General features: G+C 48.1%; 6 protein-coding genes across 6 annotated transcripts; 3 read left to right on the top strand and 3 right to left on the bottom strand.

Annotated features, from left to right (window-relative positions):
* Window positions 1–40: 40 nt before the first annotated feature.
* Window positions 41–5,487, top strand: I303_102996 (uncharacterized protein; the record flags this gene model as incomplete). The annotated part of the gene is made up of 13 exons (XM_065968674.1): window positions 41–62; window positions 125–196; window positions 271–348; window positions 410–3,944; window positions 4,011–4,092; window positions 4,188–4,372; window positions 4,467–4,627; window positions 4,684–4,703; window positions 4,836–4,850; window positions 4,921–4,968; window positions 5,032–5,054; window positions 5,134–5,203; window positions 5,299–5,487. The coding sequence occupies 13 exons, from the start codon at window positions 41–43 to the stop codon at window positions 5,485–5,487; spliced, it is 4,500 nt and encodes a 1,499-aa protein (XP_065824746.1).
* A 315-nt stretch (window positions 5,488–5,802) lies between these two features.
* I303_102995 (uncharacterized protein) lies at window positions 5,803–6,835 on the bottom strand (the record flags this gene model as incomplete). The annotated part of the gene is made up of 6 exons (XM_018406341.1): window positions 5,803–5,954; window positions 6,124–6,199; window positions 6,324–6,421; window positions 6,498–6,621; window positions 6,691–6,726; window positions 6,806–6,835. 6 exons carry the CDS (start codon window positions 6,833–6,835, stop codon window positions 5,803–5,805), a joined length of 516 nt encoding a protein of 171 aa, XP_018264835.1.
* Window positions 6,836–7,315: 480 nt separating this feature from the next.
* On the top strand, window positions 7,316–9,094 carry I303_102994 (uncharacterized protein; the record flags this gene model as incomplete). Its single annotated transcript, XM_018406340.1, has 9 exons — window positions 7,316–7,462; window positions 7,713–7,830; window positions 7,945–8,052; window positions 8,117–8,161; window positions 8,226–8,365; window positions 8,443–8,533; window positions 8,618–8,675; window positions 8,743–8,832; window positions 8,965–9,094. 9 exons carry the CDS (start codon window positions 7,316–7,318, stop codon window positions 9,092–9,094), a joined length of 927 nt encoding a protein of 308 aa, XP_018264834.1.
* Window positions 9,095–9,765: 671 nt separating this feature from the next.
* On the bottom strand, window positions 9,766–14,319 carry I303_102993 (uncharacterized protein; the record flags this gene model as incomplete). The annotated part of the gene is made up of 7 exons (XM_018406339.1): window positions 9,766–11,317; window positions 11,371–11,441; window positions 11,501–11,669; window positions 11,729–11,898; window positions 11,980–12,426; window positions 12,486–13,218; window positions 13,286–14,319. The coding sequence occupies 7 exons, from the start codon at window positions 14,317–14,319 to the stop codon at window positions 9,766–9,768; spliced, it is 4,176 nt and encodes a 1,391-aa protein (XP_018264833.1).
* Window positions 14,320–15,906: 1,587 nt separating this feature from the next.
* On the top strand, window positions 15,907–18,387 carry I303_102992 (uncharacterized protein; the record flags this gene model as incomplete). Its single annotated transcript, XM_018406338.2, has 3 exons — window positions 15,907–16,078; window positions 16,167–18,123; window positions 18,279–18,387. 3 exons carry the CDS (start codon window positions 15,907–15,909, stop codon window positions 18,385–18,387), a joined length of 2,238 nt encoding a protein of 745 aa, XP_018264832.2.
* Window positions 18,388–19,365: 978 nt separating this feature from the next.
* I303_102991 (uncharacterized protein) lies at window positions 19,366–22,137 on the bottom strand (the record flags this gene model as incomplete). Its single annotated transcript, XM_018406337.1, has 4 exons — window positions 19,366–20,531; window positions 20,594–21,307; window positions 21,383–21,832; window positions 21,894–22,137. 4 exons carry the CDS (start codon window positions 22,135–22,137, stop codon window positions 19,366–19,368), a joined length of 2,574 nt encoding a protein of 857 aa, XP_018264831.1.
* Between the last annotated feature and the right edge of the window lie 135 nt (window positions 22,138–22,272).

Genomic DNA, 22,272 nt, shown 5'->3' with positions numbered 1-22,272 from the left:
AAGGTGATCCCTCTTTGTTCAGGAGAGAAAAGAGTACATCATGGCAACCCCATCAAGAGCGGGTAAATTGACTTTCGGCTTCAAGCACAGGCGTATAGATGAAAGCTGACCTTTGCTATCTTAGCTGGAAATGCTAGAAATCCCATCTCCTTAGGTTCTCCCGATGAGGATAATGCATCATCGAGTCAAGCTGGGCGTGAGTAGCTAAAATCGAATCTGGCCCAAATGATCAGGGTCCGGATATCAAGCTCATTTCGTATATCCCTGCAGCTTCCCGCAGGAGATCACGGCCTAGCAGACCTATGCCGACACCCAGACGAGCGGGTATGCAAAGGCGGAGTCATGATGGTGAGCTGGATCAACGAGCTAGTTCGACCAGGTGATAGACAGCTCATGAAAAGATGTATAGTTGTGGATTTGACTATTGATTCAGGATCAGATACACCCAAACCAACTTCTTCCTCTTCACAATCATCTTCCAGGCGGAATGTATTTGCATCTTCTCGAACGTCTAGAATAATACCTTCGGGTCGATATCGGAACGCTGTGGATCTTAGTGGGTCCGATTCGGGACCAATTGCCGGTCCATCAAGATCTGTCAAAGAGGAAATCTCGGGCGAACCTGGATCCTGGACGAATCCGACTATCCTCGACCCGTTCGCCAACCCTGAACCAAGTGGGAAAGGAAGAGAAGCTGAAAGGACTCCTAGGAGCGTGAACCTGGCGCCGGAGGGATCATGGTTGAATCCAGCTGTTTACGTCCCGCCCGAATCAACCTTCTTGCCCTCTTCTAGCATGAGCAATAAGGATGAAGGGAAGGGGAAAGGCATAGGAAAAGGCAAAGGAAAAGGAAAAGGAAAAGGAAAAGAAACGGATCCTGAAGCTGAAGTGGGAAGCCGGATGAACCCTCGAGTTCTTCGATTGTCCGTCTCTCCGCCAACGGAAGAATCCTATCTACCTTCCAGCTGGACCAAGGACCACCCATTGACTTCAAGCAATCTTCCTCCGACCGTGCCGAGTAAGACTTCCGGCGCAGGCTATGATGCCGACTTTCCTATCGATCCGACCCTACAAAATCTACCTGCTCCCGAAATACAACCCCTTAATGCTGGACCCAGTACATCGCAGCCGACCCTTGACCAAGGTAACGCGACCGAGGCATCTTTCCTATCAGCCCAAGATTTGGAATCCTCTCCTAACGATCTACCACTACACCCCTCTTCCGCCGTAGCAACCACGTGTCGTAGCAATTTTGATCAGCCGTCTAGCAGCAGGACCGCACCAATCTCTTACCTAGACTCCACTAACACGGCTTCTCCTCAAGCTTCGACTTCGAAACCCGATAATGGCGCGCCAGAGATAGGCTCATGGCTGAACCCCGCTGTCTTAGCGCTTCCTCCAGGCTTCAAGCGATCTCCATCGCCGACGGAATTGGAGAAAGAAGGCTCTGGATCACGCAAAGGAAAAGCTCGAAGGATGGGATCTCCCGCGCCGGACATCGATGTATCTCAGAAGATCACTGAACCGCCGCCTGTCCCCGCGAAGAAAGGTCCGAGATGGGTGACATCTGAACAGCCTGCCAGGAAGGCACAGCCTGCCGAAGTTTCGGTTCCCCAGCAGGCTGCTGAACAGTCGAAGGAGGCGGAAACTGTGCCGTCTGAAGATGTCATCATGTTTGAGATCGCCGAACTGCCGCCGCAAGAAGTGTCGCCGGATATTGTCTCGACAAATGCAACACCGCTCGAATCACAGGTACAAACGCTCCTGCCCATATTACCGGGTGATGCAGCTGAGAGGCACACACAGCCGGATCCTGTACACGAACATAACGAAGGTAATGCCGGGCTATCGACGACGGGCATATCACCGGAAGGTATCCCTGCTCAGCTTCATCTGCCATCTGGCCGTCCCCAATCGCCTGTCGCTCCCGACCATACCGGAGCGATCGTTCCACCGACTGTCGTTGATGGTAGTTCTTCCGTCGAGATCATCATTCCACAGGCTGCTGGTACACCAGACAGGACGACACCGAGTGCCGACTATCGAGGTGACAAAGCGGTATCAATGTCATCGGATCTAGACAATAATGTTAAAAACGACAGTACACCAACTCCTTCCAGGGCAGTCGACGGCCCCGAAGCGCCTATCAGCCCCAACGCGACGGGCACGACAACCCGGACTCCAGGTGGAACGATAAAGCCGACAAACACATCCTTATCGGAAATCGGGAGTTCGCATCTCCCACATAATCATGCAAATCCTACCCCTGGTGCCACTGAAAGGGCAAATGAAGACGACAACAAACATGCTTCGTCCGATAAATCGATCCATCCTACCGGAGAATTCGCGCCAATGACACCGAAAGCATCTTCACCCCAGACTCCATGGACGAATGATGCTCAAGAGGTGGAAGCGGCACTACCGTCTGCATTGATCAGTCCCATTGCCGAATTGACTGGACGATCTGCAGACTCCATGGGGCTGAGCGTCAATCCGGCTCAACCTGCCGAGACTACAGATCATGTAGAATCACTGCCTCCAAACCTGGCAAGCGATTCCTCAGTGAACGATCAACACCTTGTCCAGGAGCCGGCCGTTGAAGTGACGATTACGGTCGCTCTCCCAAGCGCGCCGTTTGGAGTGGCCATGGACGGCCCCGCATCGCCCATAGTCGAACCGCTGCCGAGTGGTCCTTATGTACCTGCGTCAGCCTCGGAGTCTACCGCAAAGGTAGCGGCGCTTTCGAGCATCGATACCGAAGATGACGTGAATCCCATCATAGATGCTATTCCGCCGAGGGTCGATATGTCAAGCAACGACGGATCATCCTCTCGTCCTATCCAGATGGATCTGGATGACGATGACTTAGATTGTTTGAACAGCGATGGAGATAATGGCAGTCAAGACATGGCTGATGGAGTTGTCGGGAAAGCAGACGATGACGTGCATATGGGAGTTGACGAAATCGAGATAGCTCCTTTGCCTCAAGATCCTATACTGGTAGATTTTGATAGGCAAAGCCGACGTTCAAGTAGCGCACCATCAATTGAAGGGATCAAGGAGAACGACTTCACTAAAGTAGTTGGTAATCAGACCGCTCGCAAGTCTACTAGATCCCGAAACCGACCGAATCGAATTGTATTCCCCCCAAAGACAGACGCGACGTCTCCGGAGGAAGAGGTTTCTCGCCGCCGACTTCGACCAAATCGGCGGATCATCAGTAGTCCAGACGAGTCCTCATCCAGAAGATCCTCCACAAAGGACAGTTCAGCAAGTCCACGACCTAAATTTGAAGTGGTCATACCTAGTCGAACGCGAGAGGCCTGGAGGTACATCGTGGAGCATGACGGTGACTCCGAAGTGGAAGACCTTCTCGACGACCATTCGGACGGATCTCCCTCTAGCGGACCTTCAAATGCAGTCGAAGTGGTCGAGCATAATGGCTATACCGTCCACAAGACGTATACTATCCCCTCATCGGACGACATGTTGAACATCTCAACTGAGTCAGCCAACATACATACCATACTAGCTTCTGCTATTCCGGACCCGCTACCACCTTCGAACCGAATCGGCACAGCCAACAGATCCTTAAACACGAAACTGATAGATGAATGGAACAAGCGGAAACCACATCTGACTAGTAATCCGGCTCTGCACCGAGCGGTGTTCGAAGCTTACATGGCGCAATCGACGTCGATCGACGAACCTCAAGCCGATGAGATTCGAGTGGTCAATGATATAGATTCGGAAGGCGCACCGCCAGATTTCGAATTTCAATATTCGAACGACATGCTGTATAACCCGGATGTACCCGACCCGGAAATGGGAATCGGCTGTGATTGCGATGGACCGTGTGATCCGAATAATGGCAATTGCAGTTGTATGAAAAGGCAGGAAGCATATTTCTATGATTTGGGCATGAAAGGTTTCGCATATGACGAGTGAGTTCGATATTCTGATTATCTTATGGGACTAGTCATAGTTAATAGTACTGAATGACTGCGCAGGTATGGCAAGATCAAGGAGACGACCGTTAGTGTTTGGGAATGTGGTAAACATTGTGGATGTCCGCCGGAATGCCAAAACAGGGTAAGCAGATCCGAGCATACATCACTGTCTATTGGCAGATTGTCAGCATCGGGAAAAGAAATAGACATGCGACTAACGCGAAATGTGATTTGCAGGTCATCCAACGTGGTCGGGGTAAAGATACCAAAATCGAGCTTTTCAAGACCAAGTGGAAAGGATGGGGCGTCCGAGCTAGAGCACCGATAGCTGCTGGTACTTTCTTGGGTATATATGCAGGGGAATTGATCACGGAGGAAGAATCAGAGGAGAGAGGTAAATTGTATGCTCAAATTGGCCGAACGTGAGTATTCATTTGCTTTCGATTTGTCAATTCTGAGAATACAGCAGTGGATAATCGACAAATCCGCTAAAATAATCACCTGCATGCCTTGTAGATACCTATTCGATTGTGACGGATGGCAAATCTCTAATCCGCCTGCTGGTCTGGACCAAATCGATCCGCGCTTAGCGCAATTAGCGGCACTGGCAGCTGAACGAGCCAAGTTGGTAGCTGAAGAAGCTGAAGATCCGGCTTGGGTATATTCTGCGTACAGTGGTGAGTCAGCTACATACCAACCGAGTCTATCGACAAAGCTGACAATGGGTACGCAGTTGATGCCTTCCATTATGGGGTATGTTATTCGTGGTATCGAGCGAAGGAAGTGTCATGCTGACCGATCTCATTGTATTCGATGATGCAGAACGTGAGTAGCTGATAAGAGACTCTCAACGAGACCGTCAGCTAATACTTGGTCGCTATACAGTTCACACGTTACTTTGTGCATTCTTCCCCCTTCAACATAGTATTCTCCTTTATCAAACAGCTGATAGCCCTAACGATATTTGCAGAATCACTCTTGCGATCCGAATTTAGCTATTACCCAAGCATATGTCAAGGTGAGTCCGACAATGTTCTGTTGATGCAGCGCACGTAGACTGATTATCTCATGATTCATCTAGGATTTCCACCCCGAACGACCTATGTATGTAGCCCTCTGATTTCTCGTCCTTCGGTCCTGGGAATGAGACGCAGAGGACATGCTCAATTTTCATGCTTAACAGACTCGTCATATTCGCTCGAAGGGCAATTGGACGAAATGAAGAACTGTGTATATCGTACAAAGGATTGCCGGTACGTCTGGTCTATTGCCCCCGATAATCTGCATGGCGGCATCTCACAGTTCATTCGAAAAGAACTCTATTGACGGGGAAATGATATTCGTTCAGGACGACCAAGATGAACCGGTCCCGGTTCGACCGACCAAATTGACTACGAGAAATGCCAAACAGAAGAAATCGAAGACATCGGCTTCGGCGCATATCACGGGAGGGACCAAGGGGAAAGTGGCAGCTAAAGATCGGTGTATGTGCAGGACGGCGAGATGCGATGGGAGGATGTTCAATTATGGCGGATGAGGTGTTGATTCACACTTCAAGCTTCGATCCGGATTTTAAACGGGCGATTATCTGTAACATCTGTAAATGCCTAATGAGCTGGTTGATACTCCGACTTCTGCAATTATACGTCTCAATTACCGCGCAAGAATCATAAGACGGGCATTGCTTGCTGGTGTCGGGCTTTTATGTTTCACAGCATGTTATATAATATCGTACATCTGTTAGGAGCAGGAGACATGGATATGCACTCAAAAGTTGTATAAGTTCGATGTCTTGATCGAAGTCTGTGTCGTTCCGAAGCAGGTGATCATATGATACTGGACAGAATGAGGATTAACGTGTCATGACACTCCCATCGTTATTATCGTCTACTGAGATGTCTGCCGTGTCGGTCATGGTAAGATTCTGCTTCGGCAGATTCAGGTCGAACGAGTCGTCGCCTAGCGCTTGGTCCAGGGCTAATTGTAGCTCGACGAGGAGTTCCTCTGAGATGGATTAAGAGGATTAGTGCATGTTTCACCAAGGACAAGGATAAGGATGATGAAAGCAAGATCTGCTATTTGCTGAATGCTGAATGCTGGTTTTCTGACTCAAGCACGAGAACGCTGGATGGGCAAGTAAGAGAAGACTGAATGAGTTCCGACTACGACTTACCTGATTGAGCTAAGGCTACTTTATATTCCTCATTAGCGACTTTCAGTTCCTTCTGCAATTCCGATAATCTAGTTGCCTGCACGTCAATCAATATCAGCTTGAGCGATCTCGTGCAATGATCAGAATGGGGTTTGGTTCGCGCATATCTTGAAACGTGTTTTTGGGTATGCTGCCAAGATTTAAGGAAGGTTTGGACTGACTCTATGCGAACTTTCATCTTTCTTGGGTAGATTTTCTATCAACTTCTTTATATCTTTGCTCCGCCGCACGATGTCATTGACGAAGGTTTCTATCGAAGCTGTTCATTCTGATGCATCAGCTAAAGACGGCGTCCGCGAGGGAATCGGAACCGATGAGCTGAAAGCTGGGAATACCTTTATATTCTGCTCGATTGGCTGCGTGGGGAGTTTGAAGGGTCGTAGGTATTTTATTCGATGTCTGTTCGAATTCGGTGCGCTTTGTTATGTAGTCTATAGATGTGGAAGTGATCGTCAAGAGCTGTGAATCGTCTCACTGGCATCAGCTGGAGTACACTAAGAGACAGAGATCAGATGCTGAAAGATTCACATCAAGGATAGCATCCTGTAATTGTGTTATCCGGTCCTGATAAAACAATATACTATTAGCTCATGAGCTGATTGATCCCATTCTCTTCAATGGATTAAGCAGCTAAACGACCTACCATGTCAGTGGATAACTCTGCGTTGAGCATCTCGTGTTCTACTGTAAGTCAACAACAAACTTCGAGGCCGAGTAATGGTTATATCGAGTCTGAAACCGGAAACATCGAAGAGAGGACAGGATCCGTTTCCACTTCTCTGTGTTATATGCTGGACAGTCCCATGCGAGCCACTGATATCTGGCAGATTCGATTCAGCTGTACACTCCGTAAGAAGTAACACAGCTGCACTCACTTGACTTGGTATGATTATTTAGTGCTCAAGCTCGGAGAGAAGAGGCGAAGTCAAATGATGGAAGGAGGTCTGCGAAGGGGAATCCATTTTCGGTTCGAAAGTGCGGCCGTTTCCGCCGGAAGTTTGATTGTGTCAACAAACTCGCTCGAACGCTTGGACCATAAACCTCAATGGTACTGCCTGTCTCCGTCTTCAGCTTGCATGATTGTTTGCAGAACCCGAGACCAGCCAAAATTACAAGCAAACAAGCGAACAACAACTGCATCAATACCATCCCAATGGCACCTCAAGCGGATCTATACGACACGCTCTCCGCCTTGCTCAACCCGCTATCGCTAGCGGGAAGACATCGATCAACGTCGGAAATCTCGGATGGGCTGAAGAAGATAAGGAGGATAGTATTGACTGAAGGTATACCTGAGGCAGTAAGTACTGCAACGATCTACTCATTTAGAGAGAAAACTGTCAATAGGACGCGAAGTTTTCGCGATCCAAGCAAGCTTCAACGGCGAAGTGTGACATCCGACAATATCTTTTCTGACTGGAAAGCGAAACGTCACTCTTGGACGACGCTTGGGGATTCATAAATTATGCTTTCTCCGGATTCGGAGACGATCATTCAGTGTGATACCTCGGTCTTAGACGTGAACTAACTCCCCGTTTGTGTGTGTGCAGCCCAACAAGCCTTCGCTAAGGCCGAAAATATGGAAATTGATGCTGAAAGTGGATAACCTCAATGCTGAGGATTACTTGAGATGGGTATCAATGGGTCCTTCTTCTGACAGTCATAAGAGTGAGTCGATCCTTTCTCTGACCATTATCCTTCAATCATGAAATGCCGTGTATGTGAGGCAGAGACCAAGAGACAACGAATAGACAGGCCAAGCTGACTTCCGCTGAAACAAAGTCAAGAACGATACGTTTCGAACGTTGGCGACGGATACACAGTTCAAAGGTAAAGTCAAGGAAGATATGTTGATCAGGCTATTAGAAGCTTTCGTATGGAAGATCACGTGTAAGTCAGCCAGACTATTCTGCCATGTCGAGTGCCGTGCTGATGGTGACCGTACACGTCGTAGCTTCCGAGATGGAGGATGAGGGACAACCATTCAAATACGTCCAAGGTGAGCCAAGCCTCCTCGTGCGCTTATTCAAGTGGAACAAGCTGAATTCTAGCTTGATTATCAGGAATGAACGTTCTGTCAGCTCCATTCCTATACGCGATGCCTTCTCAGCTGGAAGCTTTCGCATGCTTTTCCACATTTATTGAGAACGGTTGTCCGTTATATGTCCAGCCGTCCCTGAAGGGCGTACACGAAGGGTTGAAGGTGAGCACTGTGACACCATTCGCAACATGTTATCTTCCTAGCGCACTGCTGATGGCGAAAAAAACAACAACCGGTAGTTACTGGATAAATGCTTGGAGATTGTCGATCGGGAATTATACGATAAATTGTATAGCAAGAACCTCAAAGCTGAGATATACGCTTTTCCCTGTGAGTGTTGTTCGTATGCTGCTGAACTCCGCTTCCTCTTCGAGATATACAACCAATTGCTGAACCAATTGTCGGGATCTATAGCCGTCATGACTCTTTGCGCCTGTACTCCGCCACTGGAAGAAGTCCTCAAATTATGGGAGTGAGTTGTCTTCTCCACTATACTCGCTTGTTCTCTCCGAATGGTTAAGTTGACACGTGTTTCATAGCTTCTTATTAGCTTTCGGCCTTCATCTAAACGTACTATGCGTCATCGCTCAATTGTTATTGATGAGACAAGAATTGATGGATTCTCCTTCGTAAGTCCAAGCCCAATTTCAGGTTATAATCGAAGCTCTGCGCCTGACTGATCACATCACAATTACAATCACAATCTGAACCTGGGTTAAACCGATGCTGACGACGAATAAATTACGATACCATCATTGCAGACCAATGAAGATCCTTCGAACTTTCCCACCGTTAGACGCAAGACCCATAATCGGAATCACGGTGGCTCTAGTGAAAGATATACCGGAAGATCTGTATCGAGAACTGGTCAATCATCCTTTCGTACCGTGATCTCAGTCCTCATACGATGCCGCTCTTCGTGATTCTTCCAATGTCTACCGATTTTGCGACGACCTACACATTTCTTGGCCTCGTCTGCGCACTCTCTTTGAACATTGAACTTTCCTACACTGTACTGTATTGTACTGTACGTGCACTTCTATGGTGTTTTGTAAATTATAATGTATTTACATATACGGAACTATATATGACGACTCAACGATGAATTATAAATGACGGATGACGATTTGTCGAACGATGGGTGTTGTGAAAGTAATGATGCATGCCCACCATTAGGTCCCATCCAGAGACGTCCTGTTCGAGTCTGTAGCTTCAAAATCGCACAAACAGACCAGTAGATGCGTACACAGATGATGAGAGCAGGATGCAAGTCAAGTATGCCAAAAGAAAGAATCTATCAAAGTCACGAACGGGAGCATACTATTATACATATGGATATATCATATTATACAGTCGAACCCAACATCAACATCTTCGTCGTATCGTGTTCATATAAACATCGTCAAAAGTCGTTATCATTATCGTTATCATCATCATTATCGTAATCGTGAATCATCGTGAATTATCATTTGATATCCCTTCCGTTCACCGAGAGCAACTTATCCCCTCAAATTTGTTCGAATTCTGATGTATAATCAAATCCTCGAATCTCACATTGGAATCTATATTTGACCACCCAGATTCCTTTTTCTACTACTGACCAGATTCCCACCTCTTCCGACCGTCGCAGCCTTCCCCGCAACTCTAGCAGAGGTCACACTGCTCACCTTTCCTCTCACCGGGGCGCTGGGGCCGGTGGGGGAGGGGACAGCGGTGCCGGGCCGAGGGGAAGGAGCAGTTCCTGTGACCGGGGATTTGGAGTTTGGTGCAATTGATCTGGGAGGTAAGGACGAAGCGTTCGAGCTCCTAGACGTGATCCCTCCCCTGAGCGAGGAGACAGATCCTCGTGTAGCTAAAGTCGATGCTCGCGTAGTTGTTGTTCTGGGTGTAATAACTCCCCCTCGTGCAGATCCCGGGAGAGATCCAGATTCGGTCCCAGTAATCGAAGCAGGTCTCTGTTTCTCTGGCGTATCTCCAAATCCATTTAATCCTTTTGACTCGTCGAATGCCCTCCATAGGCCAACCACCGAGTCTTCCTTACTTGGCGATTTTCTAATCTCGCTTGAACTCTCTTTCTGTCTCTCCGTATTTTGTAGCCCCTCTTGATCCTCGCCTTTTGACGCATCCTCTTTATTCTCACCCCCTTTTTCCGACACTGACAAAGCATTCGTATCCGTTTTCGCGTTTGGATGCGTGTTCATATTCGTATCCGCGACGGTGTTTGCCTTGGAGGCTAAAGCCAGACTGGATCTTCCAATCGGTATCCGTTTTCCTTCTGTCGTGATAGAATCACCCCCGTTGGCATGTCTCAATCCTGCGCCGCGGACAGATCCAACTTGAGAGGCAGGCGTCGAAGCTCTTCTTGCCGTGCTTGTACTTGCAAGTGCACTTGCAGTTGCACTTGCGTTGGTACTTGTCGTGGACAAGCCAGAATTCCAAGCTGGTCTATTGGGCAACGTAGCCGCATTCGCCGTATGAAGTGGTCTCAATCCACCACTCATCGTGGTCGTGGAAGTGGGAGGAAGAGATCTTCTAGCTGCTGCTATCGAAACTGATCCTGCTCCTCTTTGACCAGAGACGGGTCTAGGATGAAGTAAGTGGGGGTGTTCATCTGAATTTCCCGAATTGCCCGAATTTCCTGAAGGAGTTTTCTCCATATCTGGCGATCGAAGTCGATGAGCAAACTTCGCATTTGCCGCATGTCCAGCTACGTGTCCACCGCTCATCCTTCTACTTAGAGGCTGAGAAGCAGTTCGACCTTTTGCGACGGCCACGGATGATCCTCTACTTCCTCCTGCAGATGTTTTAGAAGGAGAAGTTGATTGACGGATTCTAGCTCGAGCTTTCAGGTTCGGTTTCACTTGATCCCCGTCCTTGAAAGCGAAAGACATCTCAGAGATCCCATCTGAGACGACGGATATTGTGTCGTCGTCTGCGCCGTCATTGTTACGAGACCGAAATGATTTGGAAGGTGAGGGGTGGGCGGAACCGTCCATTGTCTTTAGAGGTACCTTTGTCGGTGTAGCGTGAGGAGTGCCGGCGATGGAGGGCAAATATCGCGATGTAGGTGGTGATTGAGGTATTTCAGAAGCACGCTGGCGAGATGAGGGAACGCTATGATACATATTGTCAGCTGCCGCCCAGCACGAACCAAACAGCTGGCTCACTCGTTCATGCTCAAAAGAGCATCTGTGCTGCCTGACTTCTGCTTGAGATGCCATTCGTGAACTTTGACGAACTGTTCGACCAAGAATTCAGCGATTTGGACAAGGTCATATTCATATGAAAGCTACTCACTCGATACAGATTTCTTGCTCTGACAGAGGCACTTCTCCTTCCCATCGTAGCGTATTTCTTATTCCCAAAGTCATTGACAGAGTCGGACTTGGTGGCCTTCTTGAAACTCGCGATTGGTAAATGGGTTATCCCGTTTTTCTCGCAGAGCAGGGAGACATCGGAGAAACGGCTGCATATACGTTTCAGCTGAGATGACTGTATTCTTCACGAGATAGCTGTGGTACTCACACAACCCATAGATCGCTGTCACCCCTCAGAATATCGCTCAGTCTTTTGAAGGACTTCTTGCCCTTCACCGAAGGTGGCGCTTCTTTCGTTGTCTTTGAAGGGTTGTTGGTGGGTACAGACAATTGAGTCTCGCTAATCAGTAGTCGACTAGACTTTGGAGCCATAATCACCTATTCAAGCAACGATTAGCCCTTCTTCCTCGACTCCCCCCCTTTTATAAGCGGAACGAACGTCACAAGTGTGACACGTACTTTATCTTTTTCGAGTCCGTCTATTCTTGCCCAAACATCCCTGGTCTTCTCCCTCTCCTCTTCGGTAGACTTCTGATCTTCGATCGATCGCACAATCTCCTCGACCTGATCTACCATCGACAGAGTCGCTTCGTATTCTTTCAGACTAGGATCCGTATTGAATAGCAGGTTCTGGAAGAGGAGCGGATACTTGAGTAACCTCTGAAAAGGCTTAGATAGGGAGATGACTAATCCTGCTTCTCCCTTCTCGCTCGCAAATTCCTCTAATTGCGCTAGCTTTTTGCTGAGTACCCCCATATCCGTCTCCTCCAATTTCTTGGATAGCCGTTTCGATTTCGTCGATGTGCCGCTCATCGCTTCATTAAACAGAGATAAGGAGTTGTCGACTTGCGATAGTGCCTTTTCGAGGTGGAGCACATAGGTCGAGTATTCTCTCAAGATGTATGCCTATTACCAAAAATCAGCCTTGTGCAACTACCGTGCGTATGAGACAGTGAAAGACTTACATGAGCGGTAAATACGTCCGCCAGACTCCGCACGAGGGGATACTGATTCTCGTATCGCCGTTTCAGAGCAGCGGAGAGTTTGATATGTCCCTCCAGGATGCCTCCCGATAAGACAGTTAAAACCTTTTCTAAGTCTCCAGATAATTTGACGTGTTTGCTTGATATCGTGCTGTCGATGGATCCACCTGAACTGACTCTTGAGCTCGCTTTTTGCAATTTGTTCTGGATGGTGAAGCCTGGATGGTATGACATTCTGCCGGTCCCGCTTTCGGGATGTAAAGATTGAGAGGAGCCAGATCCTTGACGTATTGAGACAGGAGGCGGAAGGGAAGTATGAGACCGTTTCTTGTCGTTCAAACTTGAGAAACTAGCCTTGTGTGCCGGTCTGCCATTCGTCAAGATATTATAGGCGTTCATACGAGCTGCACTGGACGGCGGAGGACCCAAAGTGCCTCTTGAAATACTTTCTTCGTTTGGGGTCATGGGCGGGGCAGTACTAGCTGAAGAGTCGGATGGGTAGCGTTCTCCGCTATACCGAGGGGTGGAAGAATATTTGGCGGCGATGGGGAGGCTGACGAATGACTCATTCGTTGAGAGGGGCGGCGAGGAAGGAGACATTGCTCGGGTGAGTGATGGCATGGGATCGTACAGCTCGAGATGAGGAGAATTGGCGGAAGGCGGTAAGAGGGATTTGCAGAATGTTTCGTTGAATTTGATTAGGTCTTGTACATATCTGAGAGCAGAATTAGCCCTAGTCGAAGTTTCATCAGGCAACGGGCTTGAAAGATTGGTCCACTTACCTCTCCTCAGAACTGACGATCTCCCATAGCACTTCTTGCCTTGTCCTCTCTTTCGGTCCCAGATTAGCGATCAGGTCGTCCTCAGCCATCTCGCTCCAGCTATTAGGTTGGGGAAGGTAGCTCATATTGCTTGTTGTTCCGGTCGAAGCTTCCGAAGGAGTAGGTGATAGCACCATGGGGTATTTCGTGGGTGAAGTACTGTTTGGACGATTACTGATTGGCGGCATCGAAGCTTTGCGGAATGCGGCAGGACGAATAGCTAGTGATGGTAAGAAAGGAGAAGTTTGCCTTGATGTCGGTCTCGGTCGAACAGAGTGTGTTGATTGCGAAGTACCTGGTCTCGTTCCTTCGGCTGAGGTCGTGGGGACTTTCAATGCTGAAGTGGAAGCTCGCTTTGACGGTGATGCCGAAGATGAGGGACTTGTCATACGATCAGCATTGAGATTCCCAGTAGATACTCTTCTTCCTCTTATATCTTCCACTTTGACAGCTTCGTCAAGAACAACGCTCGTTGTGGGAGTCGGGACTGGGGATCTGAAGGTTACTTTCTTTCCACCCCTCTCATTCTGCGCATCTCCAGAAGCACTGACTGTCCTGTTTCTCAAAGTCGAAGGAGCGTCCTCCCAGCCCACAACTGGCGAGAGGTGCCCATTTTGCGTCGAGATAGGTCCAGAAACTGAATGAGGTCTGGTATCATTGTAAGCCAGGTTGGGTGAAGATGTACTGTGCCGTTGAATTTGATGTTGATTGGCGATAGGGGTTAGGGATCTGACACCTGTGAGATGCGGTGAATGCGCAGGGGCAGGTGATGTCGACTTCTCGGGAAGGTGCGATTTCGATATTATCCTTTTCAGCGATGGATTGAGGGATTTCCTATCCTTTACATCTACATTCTTGGTATGTATGGAGTTGAGGTTCTCCTTGTTCGTGATTGATGCTGAAGAATTTGCTCTCGAGGAAGATGGCCTAGAGTCGCTTGGACCGCTTCCACTTCCACCTGCGTTGTTTTTAAACCTGGAGAATAGCGATTTCATCTTTCGTCAATGATTCACTATGCTATTGTCTCTCTAAACGATCAAGCAGAGCTTCGGACGTTCTATAGACTATTCCGGAGTGATGATGTTGAGATGTCGTGCAAAGGTTCTGAGTGTAGTAGCATTGGTGTCATTGGTGAAAATGAGGTTGAATCATGGGATTCGATGCGGACAGGGATAATCGACTTTTAGGCGATGTTTTTGTTGATACTTGACTAGCGCGAAATACAAAGGCATAAACAGAAGCAAGCAGGTTACTAGTTATCTATGATTTGTGTGTGCGAGCATACGAGTTCAGTGTGATTTGTGTATGACGAGTTGAATGAAGGATGAAAGAAGGACGAAACAAGCGCAACGGAAACCGCCGGGTTTGAATTCAAAAGCAGGGTGTAACATGGCATGAGATCGTCATAGCACACACATCTGCTCTCGGTCAAGTAGCAATGAGGAAAACTCGAGTTGCATGTAGAGAGAGCTCTCTCTCATGTCATACTAGACATCAAGCGTAGCTTATAAGCGCTCGAGTCTATGCATAAAATGATATTTGGTCATGTATCTGAGCAGTACGGAGACCATATCTACCAGTATGACATTAGCCGTGCAATTATGAGCCGCAATCAATGGATCCCCCGGTACGATGGACCGCAAGTTCCTATCTGAGAACAACATCCTCTCAACATTCTCAGGAGGAGTGGTCATATACCTGTCTCTTGTCTGACATTATTTTGCCTTTGTTGACATGACCAGATTACTTGTCATGTTCATACTATGAATCATGTTCTTCTGAAAACAACTCGTCAGCAAAATCAGACGCGGTCCGTGCGCGTCGTTTGGGTCTAAAGAACCACGTGGGCCCAGCTGTGCTTCATTGCTGACGTAATCTGGCTCAATCCGGAAACAACGTAGTCCCGTCGGGCATGGGGGTTTGCCGAAGCAAGTAAGATGCGCTATACACGAGTAGTGATTGCATTAGGGAATTAGGGATTAAGGATTAGCATCAACGGTTAGTGCACCATAGGTGACGTTTGACCGTTATCCTATCTATCTCCACATCCAAATCCAAATCCAAATTACAGGTCTAAGCTGTGCATAAGACCAGACCAGCTCAATACCAACCAGCTCAACCAACATAATTTGTGTATACATAACGTTCTCTCAATCAGTCGTATTCAGAGGAAAGTGACGGATCTTAGTCAAGGTGAGCAATAGGTGACTCAGACTGTTTGAGCAAATCTGCAGTTTCTTGCTTCCTGATGGTGACTTGCAACGAGTTGATGGTGTATTGACCTCGTTTTTTTGATGACGTAGTTCTACATCGCATAATTTCACCAATTACTAGTATCAACTCGCTCGCTTGGCATTCTTTTCACATACACGAGTGTAATACACAGATAGGACAGCTTCTGTGCATCCGAAGTGATAACGGGTACCACTGCGACTACGGCTGAGTCATCGACATCATTCCAAGCTGTTCATTGTCGATAATACACTTTTGCCGTCTTATCATCCATCTGCTGTCCGCCGACTGTGTCAAGTCAATCTATCCACCTCACATGCTCAAACAGTAATACGGAATAACAAGCGAGAATGACTTTATTAGCTAAGCCCTCGAGGTCATATGCTAATGTGGACCATGACCCGGACGGATTGAGTGGAGTTGGGAATGCTCCTTATGGGTCGTCTTCCACTTCGACAACCAAGAAGCTGCTGAAGAGGGACACAAGTAAGGTCGAAGGTGGTTTCAAGACATATCGACCTCGTAAGTGACCTATACCGCTCTTCGTCGAACCAAATGTGTCTTTCTGACTCTTATCTGACGCAACCTTCGTATTCTACATGATACACAGCTCTAGCCGAAACGCATCTTCGCAGACCATTAGGCTACGACCCTCATCCCGAATCCCACTTCGCGCCTCTACCACCTGCCTTCCACATCGGTGGCAAGCACAAGAAAGACGCGGCCTTAGCAGGCCAACGAGCCGAGCTGGAACATATCTTACAGCCAGAATACAAGTCGACCTACAACTACGATACGGAAGGTGATTCAAGTAGTATCGCTGGGCCCAGTCGGAACCATTCTTCTCGAACTGCCGGAGGTCTAGGTATGGATCGAAAAATAAAAACACCCCTGAGCAGCGGACTGCGTCCATCAGCATCTATATCGAGTTTTCATCATAATAACGGGAGTGCAAGTGGTGTCAATGGCGACTCTGCCCGGGCTGCTGGAGCTGGAAGGAAATCAGGTGGATTGGGCGGAGGAGTATACATCGATTCCAATGGGAAATTGCACGATACCGAGTTCGATCCCTTTGGACATATCTCGGAGATGTCACGAGCGAAATCGAGAAGACGAAGTGCGTTTGGATCAGACCGGAGAAAGAAGGACGGTGGAAGCTCGACCGGTTCGTCTGAGTCTGAAAGCGAAGCTGGAGAGGTGAATCATAATTTGCGAAGGAGGAGTACAGATACGGGCCGAGAACGAGAAGAAGAGGAAATCAAGAAAAGGCTAGAGATGGAAAGGAAGAGACTCGACGATGTGTCTGGGTACGCAGCTGCAAGAAGGAGGAGCATGATGTCTGAGCGATCTGCGGGAGGAGGCGGCGGTGGTGGTCGACCATCGACACCCTCGGTCAGATCAAGCGAAGATGGCGGAACCAATGGATATGGATATAATGGATCATCCATTTACAGCGCAAGTCTAGCTCCGACAGCTATGACTTCACGGTCTAAATCGCAACATGTCCATTATGTCCCTTCACCCCTCTCGCCGACATTCAGCACAACCACTCCCTCCGTCTACTCTTCGGCACATTCCAGATCAGCTCATACACCTCAGACGGCGACCTCCGAGGGGAAAGTACAAGGAACACCACCTGAGAAGACGACTGAGTCCACCGCTCCGCTCCCGCCTAAGGAAAGGACGAAGTCTAAAGTGGAATACACGAAGGACGGTTCAAAGAAAATCACAGGATTTGATGCTCCAGTCAGCCCCGTTCCGCCATATACGCCTACTGTGCCGGAGAACCACCATCTCCTGCCTCGTGCACCATCCGTCAACGGTGGGAGACTCAGTCCCGCCCCTGGCTCAGGGGTAGGCGTAGGCACAGGTCTAGGCGTGGGTCGGGGAAGTATAGATACGACCCGAGGCGAGAGGGAAAGACCGCCCAAGCCGGCCGAAAGACCTCGAGAGGAATTATTCCCTGAGACGCCTGCACAGATCAAGAAGAGAGAAGAGCGGGAGAAGCGTATCGGCAGTATCGCCCCAGCGAGTCATCATACCAGAATCAATCGGTCGGCTCACAATACCGGCTTATCAGTGGATACCATCAAGGCTTCTGGCGGTCGAGGATCGTCCAGGATCTTACCGGAGATTGAGATTGTAGAGGATGATGATCCAAGAATAATCTTCCCTACTGAGGGGAAATCGACGAGGGTACAATCGAAACATGATCACGTTATACGAGGTCCATTCTCTCATGCTCTCAACGCTTTAGGTGGGGCTGGCGCTGGAGGTGTAGGTGAAAGTGGAAGTAGGAATGGATCTGATATAGGGGATTATATGAGTGGAGGAGGAGGAAGAAGAGGGAGTGCGACTCGATCAATAGGAGGTGGAAGTTTGACGGGAAGCGGGAATATCAAACCTGCAAGTACGCTCATGGATGAGGATGGTGGTTATTTACCGTCTAGATGGGCTTCAGGAGATAAAGCACTCCGGACGACGGAAGGGGATAGAGAGAGATATAGACCTATGGAATGGAGGTCTGGCGGAGGAGCTGAGATTGTGACTAAGAATGATGAGTGGCAGTGAGTTTACACTGAAATATCTCATTTTTCATTCCCATTCCCCATTTTCTTTTCTATTCTATTTCGGTACCGTCTGGTGTCGCTTGTGATCAGTACCGCTTGCTAATGTGTGAGCTTGTCTGTCCGTTCGTTCTCTCGTTCTTTCGTTTACTTAGTCCGTCAACGAAAGATCACTTCAAGAGAAATATGAAAGATATAGCCACGAGTGCGCGATTCAGTTTGTTCAGAACGAAGAAAAAGCTCTTGAGAAAAGCTGAGATGTAGTAGTAGACAAAAGGATCAGGCGACGTATGAGTAGAAAGGAGGATCAAATGACGGATGACGGATGATTGATATCGATCGTTCTGTTTCTCATTCTCACCCTCACCCTCATTCTGTACAGATACTCTTCAAGGGCTATCTCGATCTCTTGATCTCGAATCAACCAGAGAAGATCTAACTAAGTAGATCCGATTCGAGGGTGATACCATCGATTCGTTAAGTGTCCTGTGTTTAAATTGGTTGCATGGAATTGCAATGAACTCGATACGCAAGTCTTTGTGTCATTCATTGTATCTTTGTATCAATGTAATATTGTATCACTGTACTTGTTTCGCTGCTGCATTTCATGCATTATCTATCTCCGTCTCCGAAGCCTGACTGAATTTCGCATGTTAGCTACACACGCCTCTTCCGCCATTACATCCTGATCGTATGTGTACAGTATATACGACATATGCATGATATTTTGTCTTGACGTGATCATAATACACGATATTCAATATACAGCTTGACGACACACTGAAGACGATTGGGGAGGACTGGGCTTTGATCTGTCTGTGAAGGAGTAAAACTCATAAAACTCATTGAACTCTTGATCTTGATATTACATTATGTTCAGCATCTTCACTATTTGATGTCGATGTTCTTAGTATTACTCGACGTTTCACTTCTTCTTCGACCATCGCTTGTCAGACAGCTACGTAATTAGCCATATCGTCAACCATTGACAATCGACAATCGTATAACATATCGAAGTATCGTCAGTTCGGGAACAATGTCGGTCGTTGAGCATGAGCTTGATGAAATCATAATTTAGTGATATAGTGACATAGTAATTTGGAGATTTAGCGAGGAAAGGATGAGTGAGTTTGTGTAATTCACCAATCCAATTTGAGTAGTAGTGGGGCATTTTGAGTTTCGAGTATCGATAATGAGTATTCACAGCGTCAGGGATGTGGACAGGAAGAGGAAACCGAATGATCAATCAGTATCCATATAGTGGTCAGTATCGAAAATGCCTATACTTGAATCTGCTTGTTGTTTTGATTGGGCAGATTTAGACCAGGCTTTAGTCCAATCGTCTTCCATCTTATGTGATTGCCACGGGGATTCTTGCGGAAGACCATCATCATTCGGTGGATATTGTGGAGTTGAGAAATGATCAGAGTGAGCAAAGCCGTTAGAATAGACAGTGGGATCAGTCGGAATGTTAGTGTGAGTTTCGGTGTCAACGAGGTTTTCCTGGAATCGGTATTTTCCAATTGAGCGACGCGTTCCTGCAGACTCGTTTGGATCGAAGTAGGTCGATGATTCAGCGGTCGGCGTTTTCTTGTGACCAGATATGTCATTTTGCTGGTCGGATGAATGCTGATATACCCCAGGATCTTTCTTGCCCGAGTAGGAGAGGTGACGAGGGGTGTATTGGCTTGGAAGATGGACCTCAGTAACAACGTATTGTCCGTTATTTTTAGAAGCTTTAAGAGGGGCGTCAAATCTGATTGTGCCATTTCGTTCGGCACTTTGGCCCTGGTTCGGAGTGGGACTATCGTCGTCGTGGTACTCCTTTTCTTTCTTGAGAGGTACAGCCGAGCTACCGTACTTTGTGCCTTTGGCCGTATTGAGCGTATAAGACGTACTCGAGCTTGAGTCGGGCTTGTCCTCATTGGGATCGCTGGGTCTGAATAGAGGTACTTTAGTCTCCTTGCCAACCGACCTGTAGGTTGCCGATTTGGCGGAGTCTTTTCCGGGAAACAGACTGAACATAGTGGACTGAGCACGGAAATTCTCCGTGATCTTCGGATCGAACCGCTTTTGAGGAAAGATGTCGGGATCTCTTCTGAATTGTCTTGCTTGATAACGACCGGATCCATTCCCTACGGTTCTGTCGTTTCGCTTGTTCTTCCCCCATCGCGTGTTTGTGAAATCTGCCGTTTTCCAATCTTCGTCTCTACTCATTGGAGATTGCTCAGGGGATGGCGAACGACGAACGCTATGAGACATCAGGTATGGATTGTAGCTTGAGTTCGAAGCGAGTCTGGGAATGTTCGTGTCGTCGACAAGGTTAGACTGATGGGTCAGCATTTCGGTGTTGTTCCTCGCGCGTTCGAGTAGGTGATTCTTATGTGTACGAGTGCGATTGAGGTCCGCTGCTCGCAACCAAAGTCAGCGCAACAACAGCGATCGTTGATAACGTTACCACGAAGCATACCTTCCCTGTCCTCAACTTGCTTATTCGACCTGCGCTTGATTAGATTATTGCCGGCGTTGAGACCATTCCGTGTCTGCCGATGCTCATCTGATATCGAGTTTCTCCTGACAGGATCCAGGGGTGAGCTGGGAGGCTGGACCTCTGAGGACGTGTCGGCTGTATTCTCGATGTCTCGTAGGACCGACGAAGACAGGTGAGTGATGGTCGAAGGCTCGTCCATCACCACATCCTCGTTACCGGCAGTATCAAGATCAATGGGAGAATATACCCGTGTGTTGCCATTGAAGAGTTTGCGAGGTTCGTTATCTATTGGAGCGTTGATTGGAAGATTGGAAGGAGCCCAGGACGATATCTTTCTGCTTGCGTATTTGTTCCCGGTCGCTTTCGAGTCTCTTGGGACAAATTCGCTTCTCCCTTTGGTTTCCGACGCCAGCGTGTCGCCGTCGTGCGCGTCACCCTCCTTATCGGAATCCAGCTGTATTGCAGATCTGGCTTTCACTTCGGCCTTACTTGATGCAGCGGTTGACTGCTGAGGCTTGCCGTATATGAGTTTATGGATGGCGTCTGAATTTGGTCTTTTCTCTGCTAGTTTAGACTGCGCCAATGGTATTTCAGTTTTAGCGGATTCGGATTGTCGATCTTTACGAGGAAGAGCATTGATCTTCTGGATGCCTTGCAGAATCGGAAACTGCTCATTCGGTCCTGCATCGGCCGCTGCATAGTCGCACGTGTGTCAGCCTTTCTTTTTCAATGCGAACCAACGCGGATTCAGCAAAAGCAATGACTCACGCATCATACGGAACCTGATCTTTTCAGCCTCTTCTCTTGCTTTCTTGTTCCTCTTACGGGTCTCGGCTGCTTTCTTGGCGCCCTCTGATCTCCTCTTCTTCTTCTGCTCGTATTCTTCTGACACCTCAAGGATCGTCTTTTTCTTAAAAGGTTCTATCTCTTCAAATTCCGGTTCCCCGTTTGCATCTATCCAGCCAGTAGGCCTCCTTCTCGGCTTCTTGGGAGCTTCACTGCCCTCATGATGATGATCATCATTTTGGTGGTTCCCGACCTGTGCCGAGCTCGATGCATTCGTCGTACTTGAATTAGGCCTTTTGCGACCGTAATCAGGTAAAATGATTTTAGTCACCCCGTTTTTGATACCATAGTCGTTGTCTGATGGAGGTATAGGTCGAAATGTAGGAGTGGATGTATTTGTTGATGGCTGCGTACTTTGAGTCTGGGTCGATACTGCCGTGACGGTCAATACACCATTCAGGGGACAGACCAGAAGAGAAGAGAAGTGACACACCTTTCGCGCTTGACTCTGGTAGCGACGTCTCGACTTTGTTACATGCTGCATTTCTTGCTTTCCGAGCGGCAATGGTGAAAGGCGTCTCTGTCACCTTGGCTCCACCTTCCCATCTTGACTCGAGGTCCAATTGTCGAAAGAGATCGCCGGTGCCGCTCAATGCATTTCGATCGAATTTCGTATTCTCGTCAGCAGATCCATATGATTCAGATTCGAAGCCATCATTCCATCCATCATCGCTCATTGTGCCGCTGGTCTGTCTCCCGGCCAGGTGACAATCATCGACTTCAGCAGTATCACAATCACGCGCATTTGATCAAAGTCAGACGGACAAGAAAGAAGGAAGAAAGTATGTACATAGGTGATTTGACGGACAACA

The sequence above is a fragment of the Kwoniella dejecticola genome, chromosome 3 (genome assembly GCF_000512565.2).
Source record: "Kwoniella dejecticola CBS 10117 chromosome 3, complete sequence".
NCBI lineage: Eukaryota > Fungi > Basidiomycota > Tremellomycetes > Tremellales > Cryptococcaceae > Kwoniella > Kwoniella dejecticola.
Note: the sequence above shows the minus strand (reverse complement) of the source record. Positions and strands in the feature narration are given on the sequence as shown.